At 40.5% G+C, this 13554-nt stretch overlaps 1 protein-coding gene across 1 annotated transcript in view; it reads right to left on the reverse strand.

The window, feature by feature from the left end:
- Positions 1–1441: 1441 nt before the first annotated feature.
- DCT (dopachrome tautomerase) overlaps positions 1442–13554 on the reverse strand; it is a 39678-nt gene continuing 27565 nt past the window's right edge. Inside the window, exons 7-8 of the mRNA XM_086330207.1 lie at positions 5780–5981; positions 1442–1742 (exon numbers count right to left, since the gene is read on the reverse strand). Of these exons, the coding sequence (XP_086186333.1) occupies positions 1570–1742; positions 5780–5981 (375 nt within the window). The 3' untranslated portion in view covers positions 1442–1569. The remainder of the gene's footprint in view (positions 1743–5779; positions 5982–13554) is intronic.

The raw sequence follows: 13554 nt of genomic DNA on the forward strand, positions 1-13554 counted from the left end.
TTAGTAAATCATAACCATTTAATTCTAAATTATTACATTTTGTATGGATGGTTCGCTTTTAAATGCTAAGACTTAACCAATAGGCATTTGTAAGTAACCATTAGTACAGTGCAGCATTAATGAATTTAAATTCAACTCTTTAAAATAAGTCAAATGCTTGAAAAATTTTTCATCTGAGGTTACCCAGCAAAGGAACTGGTTCAGGGTTGTGGCTTAGCTGGTAAAGAATCTGCCTGCAATGCGGGAGACCTGGGTTTGATCCCTGGGTTGGGAAGATCCCCTGGAGAAGGGAAAGGCTACCCACTCTATTCTGGCCTGGAGGATTCCATGGACTATATAGTCCATGCTGCTGCTGCTAAGTCGCTGCAGTCATGTCCAACTCTGTGCGACCCTATAGACGGCAGCTCACCAGGCTCCCCCATCCCTGGGATTCTCCAGGCAAGAACACTGGACTGGGTTGCCATTTCCTTCTCCAATGCATGAAAGTAAAAGGTGAAATCGAAGTCACTCAGTCGTGTCCGACTCTCAGACCCCATGGACTGCAGTCTATCAGGCTCCTCCATCCATTGATTTTCCAGGCAAGAGTACTGGAGTGGGGTGCCATTGCCTTCTCCGTAGGGTCGCATAAAGTCAGACACGACTGAGGGACTTTCACTTTCAGCCAAATGATCAGGGCAATGGAATGCTAATCAAATTGTCTCCTGTTCAGGCTTAGAAGCTCACCAAACTTCTCCAGTCAGACTTTCCCAGAAAGGGTGATGCTGTACTCGTTAATAAGTTCAAAAGAGTATATTAATCAACTAGATTAATTTAAACTAATTTAATCCTCGTCTGTTCACTTACCACTATAGGATCAATGTTTATTCAGCTATTGATTCTTGTGACAGCTCTGCTGTTAAGAACTGCAGACCCTTTATAAACTCTGTAACATCTAATTTATAAAAGAGAACCAAACTGATCATTCATTCATCCATTCTTATTCCCATATGGAAAATAAGGCCTCTTTTCATCTTCAAGGCCATTTTAAAGACTGGAAAGAAAAAGAAAAAAGAAGCCTCAGGAAGATGATCAAGAATCCACCTAAAAGCATAGATGATTACGCCTAAAAGAGACCTTGGAGACTCAAGCAGCACCTGCCACCTTCCTGCCCTCCTTTACAAAGGAAGAAACATGAGTTAAGAAAGATGTAACCATGACCTGGTCCAGTTCTCAAATTACACTGACCTGCATATTTCAGTGAGTCCACTGTATTGATTTTGGGGGGGATCAGAACACGAGGAGGCTTAATCAGTCAGTATGGGGATTATTATCAGATACCACCAGCTGTCATCAGCTGTACCTTTGTTTGATGGTAGAGATACCCTCAAGCACTTTAGCTTGTTTGTTAAGCAAACAAGCAAACCAGAAACTAGAGTTTCTACACATCTTCCTTACTTGGGATCATCACCATAGCAGGAGGGGCTACGCCAAAGCTCTTCAACGAAAGGAAGAACAGTGAGGGTTCATTTGCAGGTTGTCCGTCAGAACTATGGCTTGGTCAGCCTCTTCTCTAGAGCAAGGTGTGAGCATCTAGGCTTCTTCGGTGTATCTTTTGTTGCTTAGCTGTGTCTCCACTAAGGGTGTATACCCTTTTCGAAGTCGTCTATATTGAAGGAAAAGAAGCAATGCAAAAAGGACAACCAAAACCACGAGCATCCCCGTAACCACTGAGAGCACTGTGGTCCAATCTGGAGTTTCTTCAACTGAAATTAAAGCAGAAGAAAAGAGTCTTACAATTGGGGTTTTCATCAGCTGAACACTCTTAGAAAAGGGAAGAATAAACCAATTTGTCTTTTACATGTGCTTTTGTTGATACGGCAAAACTACACTGACTGGAATAAAATTTTTCTCCTTCCTTATGAACTATTTATCATATCCATAACTTTTTTTGTGTGTGGAAGTGGAAAATGACATTCCATTGTTTGAATATAGCTTATTGTATTTTAAAAATTCCTTACGATAAATACTTATACAGAATAAACCCTCCAAGGAAGTATATAACTACTTTTGTGAGTTAGAAACTCATTTGTAAAAGTGCATTCTAAAATGGTATCTGGAGAACTGCAAAATATACAACAGCCAGGTCTAGAAATTCTGCTGTTGTCTCTACCTTTTTTTATGGAGTGATAAGTGAGTAAGACGGATGAGACTGGAGATTATAACAGGGGTCATTCAAGAGCAAGAGTAGAAGAAATTTGGACCCATTTAAATAGTTGTGAATAAAATTGGGATCATTACATGATAAATGCAATCCTCTATTTAAATATATTTTATAAGCACTTTTCCAAAAAATTAATGGATTTCACTTCTAATGTATTTATGCCTATTTGTCGTTTCCTTAAAAATTATCCTTGGGCAGTTGTTCTTAAAATCAGTTTTTCTGAAGTGGGTTCTTGTTCTGTACTCTACACTTCTCTAAATGTAAGACTGTCCTTCTAGTCCTTTCTCTCCAGTCTCACAGAGGACCCTGACTCATCCTGATGGGGTTTCCCCAAAAGGATTTTAATTTGTCTTTTCCTGCAACAATTGCCATCCTCATCTTCTTAAAATACAGGTTTTTATTCCGTCATTTCTTTGTTCAGGAGCCAAAAATGATTGTCTTTTGTTATTGTCCAAACTCTTCTGCCTAGCTTTTTTAAAAAATTACTTCTTTTTTTTTTAATTGTGGGAAAACATATATGACACATATTTTATCACCTTAACCATTTTTAAGTTCTGTGACATTAAATACATTCACATTGTTGACATTCCTCACCACTATTCATCCATAGAACTTTTTTCCCTGCAAAACTGAAATAATAATTCTCTAGTCCTCCATCCCTTCCCACTCTCTAGCAACAAGCAACCACTCTTTCTGTGTCTATGAATCTGACTACTATAGGTGCCCCATACAGTGGAATCATATAGGTTTTATCCTTTTGTGATTGGTTTATTTAACTTAGCATGTCTTCAAGATTCACCCATGTTACAGCATGTGTCAGGACTTCCTTCCTTTTTAAGGCTGAATAATATTCCATTGTGTGTATGGACCATATTTTATCTGTTGTTATTTTGCTTATCTATCAGTGGGTACTTGGGTTGCTCCCATCTTTTAAAAAATTATTTATTTTTAATTGGAGGATAACTGCTTTACAATAGTGTGTTGATTTCTGCCACACATCAATATGAATAAGCCATAGCACACATATGTCCCCTCCCTCTTATATCTCCCTCTTATTGCTTCCACCTTTTGCCTTTTGTGAATAATGCTGCTATGAATAGAGGTGTACAAATATCTACTGGAGTACTTGCTTACAATTCTCTGGGGTCTATGCCCAGAAGCGGAATTGTTAGATCGCATGGTAAATCTGTGTTTAATTTTTTGAGGAGCTACCGTATTGTTTTTCACAGAGCCTGTGCTAACATTCCCACCAGCAATGCATGAGGATTCCATTTTCTCCACATTCCCATCAACACTTGTTATTTTCTGCTTTCTTGGTAGCAGCCATCCTAATGGGTATAAAGTGGGATCTTATTGTGGTTTCTGCCCAACTTTTACAGTCCCTGATAACCAGGCATTCTCTCAGATCCAGCCTTAATTCACAGTTAATTACTCAAGCCTTTCACTGCAGCCAGGTTTTCTTCTCATGGTCCTCTATATGGACTACATGTGTCTGTCATAGTCCTGTTCCCTGCCTGTCTTCAATCTAAAATGCCCCTTTCTTTCCCCCAACCTACCTAAAACCACCATCTCTTTTTTAAAAAACCTTTTTTCTTTTTTTGACCACACGGCACAGCATGTGGGATCTTAGTTCCCCGTCCAGAGATTGAACCTGAGTCCCCTGCATTAGAAGACGTGGACTCAACCACTGGACTCCCAGGGAAGTCCCTCCATCTCTTTAATCCAGTTCAGGACCCAGCTCCTTTCCCAAATCCCTCTCTCCCTTCTTCAATCTTGGGTTATAGTTATGTGGCCTCAGAGAGGACGTAAATTTTTGTCAAACCAATAAAAGAATGTGGTTTGTATCTTCTAATGAGTTAATGCATTCTGGGCATATTTAGACTCTCAGGTTATATCTGTTAATTGACTGATGTCAGAGGCCATGGAAGCACGGTCAGAAGCACATGCCAAACTTTCTAATTATTATTATGTTCAATCCCAGAGAAATGAGAAAAGTTTCAAAGAGACATTCTCACCTCAGCAGCCCAAAGAAGAGAAACTTCAAATCAGTAAAGAGAACAAGGTGCAGTAGATGTAGTACTGGAAGGGAAAACAGAGGGCAGAGTTCAGGGTCTGAAAGGTTTTGAAAGTTGAGAGAGAAGGGGGCAGGGAGGGAGTAAGACACCAGGGGAGAGAGATGTGACCTCAGAAATGGTCGATTACTTTGCAGGCTGAGATTTAGAGAAGACAAAATAGACATTAATGGGAAAATGCCATCAGCACATAGGCTGTGTGTTTTTCAGCTTCTTGACAAATTAAGAGATTTTTTTTTTTTTTTACTGTTTTACCTTTCCTTTATCAACCTGTCCGAAGGTTGAATGGCACATGGAGCTATACTGGGGCCTGGGCAAATTAAAAAAAAAAAGGATGCCCCTACATTTATCAAAACATCTTTCTGTATTTTGAACGAAGTGGAAAAGCTAATAAAAAATCTACAACTTAAAAACATGACTTCAGGACTTCCCTGGTGGTACAGTGATTAGGAATCCACCTGCTAATGCAGGGGACATGGGTTCGATACCTGGTCCAGGAAGATTCCACATGCCTGTGCAACTACGCCCATGCACCACGATTACTGAGCCCGTACTCTGGACGCAACATGCCGTATCTCCAGAGCGCTACAGCTACCGAAGCTCACATACCGAGAGACTGTGCTCCACAAGAGAAGCCACTGCAGTGAGAAGCCTGAACACCGGTCATCGCTCACTGCAACTAGAGAAAGCCTTCGCAAAGCAACAGAGACCAAGCACAGCCAAAAATACATAAGTAAAATTATTTTTTTTAAAGAATAAAAACATGATTTAAAAATTTCATTTAAAAAAGTGTACTCATGAAGTCCCACACAGCCCAATCTACTGGCAGGTCATTGTCATCTTTACAAACCCACCAGGCAGGGGTGGTGTGGGTTAACTGGGAAAAAAAATAAATGGCCTACTTACAAACTAACACACAGATATAAAACAAACAACAGCCTGGCTTTAAAATTTTGATACTGTATTCAACATGGATTTTTTTTTTTGGCATTAATTTGGGTTTTTGATAATATTGCATTATATAATTACTTAGCTCAATTACTTAATTTTTGGCTTCCCTTTGAACTTTGTGCCTGAGGCAAGTGCTGCATTTGCCTCACCTTAAACCCAGCCTTGCCTTTAAGTAAAGATCTCTAAGAGGTCCTGCTAGTCACCATCCATCTGTGGCTACTGCATTTTGATTTTATTGGTTAGGCATTTCAAACCATGGCTGGTTTTCAACTGTCAGATCAGGTGCAATTGTAGATACTTGCCCTGAAATAAGTTCTCTTAACAACTTTCAATTTTCTAAAACAAGAGTCATCCAACAGTCCCTTTTCTGATGTTTAATTGGTAGTTTAAAGGCTCATTTTGTAACTATACATACCCTAAAAAATTGCCAATAAACTTAACTAGATCTGAGCACTTCAATTTAAGGTCTTGATTTAGAAGAAAAAGAAAGGAAAAAAGAAAAGAAAGCCTCTTTAGAAGATTAATGAATCAGGCATTTAGAAGTTGCATTAGTTACCTGGCAGATCAATGGCATAACTGTAGCCAAGTTGGTCTGCGGTTAAAAAGAGTTCCTCATTAGTCACCGGAGGGAAGAAAGGAACCATGTTATACATCCGATTGTGACCAATGGGTGCCAGCTCCCGAGGCCAGGCATCCACAGGGGGATTGAATCTTTTCATCCACTCGTCAAAAATGGCATCAGTGAAGGAATGAAGGACCTGCAAGACAGTTGAACGCAGTGTTAACACCGATGGATGTGTGTTCAGTCACTAAGTCATGTCTGACTCTTTTGTGACCCCATCGCCTGTAGCCTGCCAGGCTCCTCTGTCCATGGGATTTCCCAGGCAAGAATACTGGAGTGGGTTGCCATTTCCTTCTCCAGGGGATCTTCCTGACCCAGGAATAGAACCAGTGTCTCCTGCCATAGCAGACATATTTTTCACCACTGAGTCACTGGGGAAGCCCTGCCAATATTGATGGAGCTGTTCTAATCGGGCCAATCTAATTGGAACTTTCTCTAAAATGAAATGAAGTTGGTTTTTCTCGACATCAGGAACTTCTTGGTGACATACCCACTGGCAAGATCCCCTGGAGAAGGGAATGGCAACCCACTCCAGTATTCTTGCCTGGAAAATTCCATGGACAGAGGAGCCTGGCAGACTATAGTCCATGGGGGCAGAGTTGGACATGACTCGGGACTAACACTTTGCTTTTCACTTTCAAGGCTGTATGGTATATCACTCCATAAACCCCTTTGTTAAGTGAACAAAGTAAGGTTCATGTTGCAGATGCAGCACTGGTTTAAGAATATTTGAGGCCTTCAACAAATTCATGTTAATTATTACATTCAGAAAAAAAGGCAAGTATGATCAGATATATAGTGCAGCCAATATTCAGATGCTTTGCTTTTAACAAGGAAGAAAGGAGACATTGTGTTTACCGATAGTATAAAACAAATGGATAATTAAAAGAAAGAAAGAAAACATCCAAAACGGGTCTTCAAATTTCTCCCACCCTTCTAGGTGCTCACTGTATAAGCCTCTCATTTGAATTCTCAGTGTTAGGCCAGCAAAAAAAAGTCTAAAAACGTTGTGCATAGTGCTGTTTTATTTTCTCAAGAAAGCTGTCAAAGTCCTTTTCAAAGACAGCAATTATTACGTGTTTTAAAATATTAACAGCAAAATTTCACATTTATGGTCCTGATTTTGCAATAGGACACAAACATGAGCGTTCAGCCCAGGCCGTTAGAGGTCCTCTTTCACTCCTAGTGGTTCAGGGAGCCCAGGGACTCCGTCTGATTTTCCTTCCCTCTGCCTGCAGGGTCTGTCGGTCACTCCAGGGCTTGTCACATAGGGGAAAGGAGATATTTACTTCAGTAAACACAGGTTAAATGAATTCATTTATCCGTCCACCAGTATGGCACTGGTGAAGTTATACTACCACTTATTTGTTTATCAATTTTCCATAATGAGACTCCTAACCCCTAAAAGTCAGAGATAAGGTCTTTTCACCTTTGGAATTTTAGGCTTAGTCTATAACTTGGACAGAGTCGATGTTTAATAAGTTTCTGTTGGCTGATGGCAGTGCCATGCAAAGTACTTTTATATTTTGTACAACTCATCCAAGGGCTTCCCTAGTGACTCAGATGGCAACAAATCCATCTGTAACGCAGGAGACCCGGGTTCAATCCCTGGGTCGGGAAGATCCCCTGGAGCAGGGCTTGGCAACCCACTCCAGTATTCTTGCCATAAAGAAGTCTGATCATTGAAGAACTGATGCTTTCTAACGGTGGTGCTGGAGAAGTCTTTTTAGAGTCTCTTGGACAACAAGAGATCAAACCAATCAATCTTAAGGAAACCAACCCTGAATATTCACTGAAACGACTGATGCTGAAGCTGAAGCTCCAATCCTTCGGCCACCTGGTGTGAAGAGCCGACTCACTGGAAAAGACCCTGAAGCTGGAAAAGATTGAGGGCTGGAGGAGAAGAGGGTGACAGAGGGTGAGATGGTTGGATGGCATCATCGACTCAGTGCACACGAGTTTAAGCAAACTCCAGGAGAGAGTGAAGGAGAGGGAAGCCTGGCGTGCTAGAGTCCATGGGCTTGCACAGAGTCAGGCACAACTGAGCAATTAACAATTTCACCTTCTGGTTTGTACTACTGCTGCTTATTTAGTAGATAATAGTTTCAGATTTTACCCGAGGTTCCTTGTAGCTTTCTACCTGAATTGTCTCACGTGTCTACATTCACGATAGTGAAAAGAATCAAGTGATTTACTGAAAGGATTTTTTTCCTGAATGGATTTTTAAAGTTCATGGCAAGTATGAAATGAAAATATCTCCTGCCATATTAATAAACAAGACATGTCACAACCATCAGCGATTTCTGGCCTCCGAATGGGCATGAGGGCTCCTAAAACTGCTGCCACACACCACCCCCCGTGGTGATTGCTGAGGAGCTGGGAGAATCCAGGAAGCAATAAGAACAAGGAAACAAGATTGACCCCAGATAGTTGAGGCGCATATGAAAGGAATGAATTCAGTGAGCCCAGAGGCTTACACCGTCCCATGCACAGAATGCTACATTCCTTAATTTGATACCTGATCTTTGATGTTAAGACTGCCTGTTCCCTTTGTTGCAAACTTGTATATAGCAGGACTTTCCCTCCTGCCTTCTTGGAGCAGTTTTCTCAGAGCCACTGAGATGCTGTCTCCTGGACTCGGAGTCCTAAACATTCCCGCCAAATAAAATAACTCTACTTTTAGGTTGTGACTGTATTTTTTGGTCAATACAAGATACATGTTAAAAACCAAAACATCAAATTGTAAGACCTGGGCTTTCACAGAGAGAAAATATTTTCTGAGTTCTGAAATCTTGTCTTTGAGTCACAGAATTTAAGCCCCGAGGGAATAAAAGGCATCAAGCTTATTGAATGAGCAACAGCTTTGAAGGAACACATGATAATTCGAGAGATCATGTCTCTCACAAGTAGAGTTCAGGAGAAGTTCCTCTTTGAGAAGGGGCATTAACTCTGGAAAAGGAGCTGAGCGTTAGCTGTTGGTGTAGGTCTCTGAAAACAATATCATGTGCGGTAAAATCCTGGGAGCTCCAGATAAGGTTAGAAGTTTCCCAGAGAGAGCTCCATGCTCCAGGTCTGGCCTCAGGAGCCTGCCTCAAGTGTGGAGCCTGAGCAATAGATGCGCAATGTCTAAGAGTAGCAAGCACTATTGATTGCTTACCAAATAGCCTTTCTCCTCTTCTTTCTCGGTAACTTCTTTGGTGTTTGTGGTGAAGCAATGTGCCAAGTTATCCATGAGATTTAGCTGGAAATCACTGGCTAGGACTTCTAGGTAATCTTGTTAAAGATGGTTGTCTCAGCTTAAAAGGGGCCCCTTTTCCCTCTCCATCCCTCCTCGCTTCCTGGAACATGGGTGTGATGGCTGAAGCTGCAGCAGCTATCTTAGCAGCCCGCAAGCAAAGCTAAGAAGCCACGCACCAAGGATGGTTAAGCAGAAAGACAGAGGGAGTTGATGATGACTGTGGAGATACTATACCAAGGCTGAGCCACCTGCCACCAGAGTTCTTTTACACAAAGAGAAAAATAAACCTCTTTATTTGTTGCTTAGACTTCTGTAATTTTGGTTTTCTATTTTAAGCAGTTGAACCAAGTGCTAACTGATACACAGAAAAAGGCGTGTATCAGAATGTACTTTCTAAGAAAGGCCGCACAATATCTCTTAAACTTTTAGAAACCATCTGAGTTGAAGTCAGAGATCAAACTGTGATTTAAAAACAAAAAGAGAGATAAGAGAATCTCAGGGCAGAGAAAGATGTAGAGTCAATGCTGTAAGAGGCAAATAACTGGGTGAAAACACCAGAATTCACCAGGTGTGGAAGGGTAAACAATTAGGGAGGGGATGAGACTCTAAAGAAATTCATAATTTGGAGGGCAAGAACAGGGGAAGAGTAATAAGGAGAAGATTATAGGTCTCAGATGAGCCCTTAAACATTACCCAATAAAAGCTCTAATAGGAACTACATACAGATGAACCAATTTATAGAATGTAGTTTAAAAAAAAAAAAAAAGGCCAGCATATGCCAAGGAGATGCAAAATAGGCAAGAGACAAAATTCTGTGAGCAACAATGTATCCAGAGGCTAGAAAGATAAGCAGGGCAACAGGGAGCCTAGGTATTTTTGATAAAGTTGTGAACATTGTTCCTAAATGAAATAACCTGAATTGCTTTTGATAAACCAGTGGTATTTTTGTTGAAAAGTGTTATTCACTTAGTCATCTCCGACTCTTGTGACCCAAAGAGCTACAGACCGCCAGGGTCCTCTGTCTGTGGGATTTCCCAGCCATTCCCTTTTCTAGGGGATCTTTCCAACCCAGGGATCGAACCCAGGTCTTCTACACTGCAGGTGGATTCTTTACCATCTGAGCCAACAGGGAAGCCCCACCTTTGTTGAACACAGGTTGAAAATAAGCTACTATCTCTGTAAACATAATTCGAGGGCATAAATAAAAGCAAAAGCAAAGTAAAAGTAAACTGCTGTTGCCTTCTATCTGCTATAGAGATTTATACTTATATTTTAGCATTAATAATTGAGTGCCTCAGAAATGAGGTTACAAATTTTGGTACACAAACTTAGGCTATCTTATTCCAACAAAGTAAACATAGGTATAGGAAGGAAAAAATAATGCTAAATTTCAACTTGCAAAGCAGTATTGAATAAAATGTGATTACATGGGCTTTCAAGGTAAAAATTTTTTAATGCAACCTTGCAGAAGAAAGCAATTGATCAACAAGTACTGTGCTTAGAGGCATAAAGAAACTTAATAAAGTACAGGGAAAACATGCATATCTTTCTCAAGATCACTGGAGGATAAAGTTACTAACAACCTTCTCTCTTGTCATTGTTGTCATTTAGTCGCTAAGTTGTGTCCAACTCTTTTGTGACTCCATAGATTGTACCCTATCAGCCTCCTCTGTCTACTGGAGAGGGTTGCCATTTCTCCAGAAGATCTTGCCAATTCAGGGATCAAACTTGTGTTTCCTGTATTGGCAGGCAGATTATTTACCACTGAGCCACCTAGGAAGCCAACCTTCACTTAGGGGACTGAAAATTCAGATTGCTGCCACGTGGAATCTCTGACACAAGAAGAGTATTTGTGCCTACAGCAAGATTGCTATGGAATATTTATTTATTCTTGCCTTCTTCTATCAAGGATTTGAAGCATGGTATAGCCAAGATGTTGGTTTTATATACCTAAAGAAGCCATACGTAAGAGGCTTGAAATAGTTACATAACACTCAATTTCTACTTAGCTGACTACTAAGCTCTCCCACCGGAGAAGGTAATGGCACCCTACTCCAGTACTCTTGCCTGGAAAATCCCATGGGCGGAGGAGCCTGGTAGGCTGCAGTCCATGGGGTCGCTAAGAGTCGGACACGACTGAGCAACTTCCCTTTCACTTTTCACTTTCATGCATTGGAGAAAGAAATGGCAACCCACTCCAGTGTTCTTGCCTGGAGAATCCCAGGGATGGGGGAGCCTGATGAGCTGCCATCTATGGGGTCGCACAGAGTCGGACACGACTGAAGTGACTTAGTTTAGCTTAAGCTCTCCCACAGGGAGATGAGTACTCCATAGGCAGCACATTTAGTGAGAGACAAGAAACCACCAGAGAAAATGGGCATTTGAATAACAATAGAGTCTCCTGGACAGTGCTAAGCCCAGATGGTATTTCTCATTTTACTATAATTTTCTTTCCCTCTCCTTCTCTACCTGCTCTCTCATTGCATCCTGAGCAGACAGAATGGAAGGTATTTTTTCAGGCAGTTTGGAAGAGTTACCTAAGGAAAGCACCCTTTCTGCATAGCTTTGTATGATAGCATTGTATACAAAATACACATATGTATACATATAATTATATCATATACATTGTATACAAGATATAATAATATGCATATAAAAGAAATAGCAAGAGCATTAGGAATTCAGCTGCGATATCCCTGAGAAAGAAAGCTTGTAGTTTAAGCATTAAATTTTGAACAGATGCAAACAGAGGACTACGGGAGAGTTCTGCTGTTAATATGTCAGCTTTAAAAGATGTGACCAGTTTGGCATACATCATAGGCAAACAATAAGGATTGAAAAGAGACCAGGGTGATGTTAGAAGAGATTCTAAATAGGAACTGAGATACTCCCAGGCCATTCGAGGCTAAAGAGCCTCCAAAGCTCTAAGAGAGGAACTCAAATCAATGCTAGAACCATCTTAGATATGTATATATATTATGGTTTGCCATTATATTACTTAATTCGTCAATGTGCTGAGTTGCTCAGTCATGTCCAACTATTTGCAACCCCATGGACTATAGCCCACCAGCCTCCTCCATCCATGGGATTCTCCAGGCAAGAATATTGGAGTGGGTTGCCATTTCCTTCTTCATAATTCATCAATAATGAAGTGTATACAGTTCATCTCTTAGGTTTAATTCTTCTGCATAGACTATGTGTTTATCCTTATAAAATTTAGACTTGAAAAGAACCCTTTCAGCTCCATTTAACCATTTAGCATGTGCAAGTTAAAGATCAAAACATCCCTATAAACTATTATTTATAAAATAAGCTACAAGGATATACTGTAAAACACAGGGACTATAGCTAATGTTTTTAAATAACTCTAAGTGTAGTATAATCCTTAAAAATTGTGAATCAGGGCTTCCCTGATGGTACAGTGGTTACAACTTTGAGCTTCCAATGCAGGGGGCACAGGTTTGATCCCTGGTCAGGGAACTAAGATCCTACAAGCCACATGGTGCAGCCCCCCCCAAAATAAATAAATAATAATTAAAATAAAGTAAAATGATATAAAAAGAAACCCACTTCTGTATAATTTTTAAAAATTTAATTAGGAATCACTAAATTGTATACTTGTAACATACAATATTGTACATCAAGTATACTTCAATAAAGAAAATAAATAAGAGTATATCATGATAGAATGTGTGATATACACTTCAGTCAAGAGTATTTCTTGTACTTAATTAAATATTATTATGCTTTTCAATTGTTAAGAAAAATAAAATCACCCCCTGCCCAGAACTGAGCCTATGGAAACCCTGACATCCTGGAAGATCCTGCCCCAAGGAGGTGGCCAGCCACCCTTGCTGGTACCTCAGCTCTTGCAAAACTCACCAAGATGGTAGGAATTAGCAGCTGTCTATTTCAGGTATTTAAAAACACATAGATTCAATAAAATAAATGTGACATTTTAAAAACATGAATCCTTACTCATGATAAAATCAATGCCCTATCTTTCCAAAAGTCAAGCAAAATCATTTAGACCCACCTCTTCACCAATTAGTGTTAATTCCCTGGTGGCTCAGAGGGTAAAGCGTCTGCCTGCAACGCAGGTAGACCTGGGTTCTATCCCTGGGTCGGGAAGATCCTCTGGAGAAGGAAATGGCGCCCCACTCCAGTACCTTTGCCCAGAAAATCCCATGGGCGGAGGAGCCGGGTAGGCTACAGTCCATGGGGTCGCAAAGAGTCGGACACGACTGAGCGACTTCACTTTCACTTTCTTTCCCATCAACATGATCTAACAGGACAAAATGTCCTCAGTGGTCATGAAAGCAATCGTGAAGGGATCAAAGGAAGAACTGTCTAAACAGACAAAAGGCAAAATTGCAGCTGGAATACTCAACGTGGGGAAATTTTTGAGTAGAAAACTTTTCTTATAATCTCTGCTCAGCCACTTACATAGGGTGTTGTACTCCCCTTAGCC

Source organism: Bos grunniens, chromosome 12, assembly GCF_055505025.1.
Source record: "Bos grunniens cultivar Pamir isolate PY7600 chromosome 12, Bosgru_T2T1.0, whole genome shotgun sequence".
NCBI classification, from domain to species: Eukaryota; Metazoa; Chordata; class Mammalia; order Artiodactyla; family Bovidae; genus Bos; species Bos grunniens.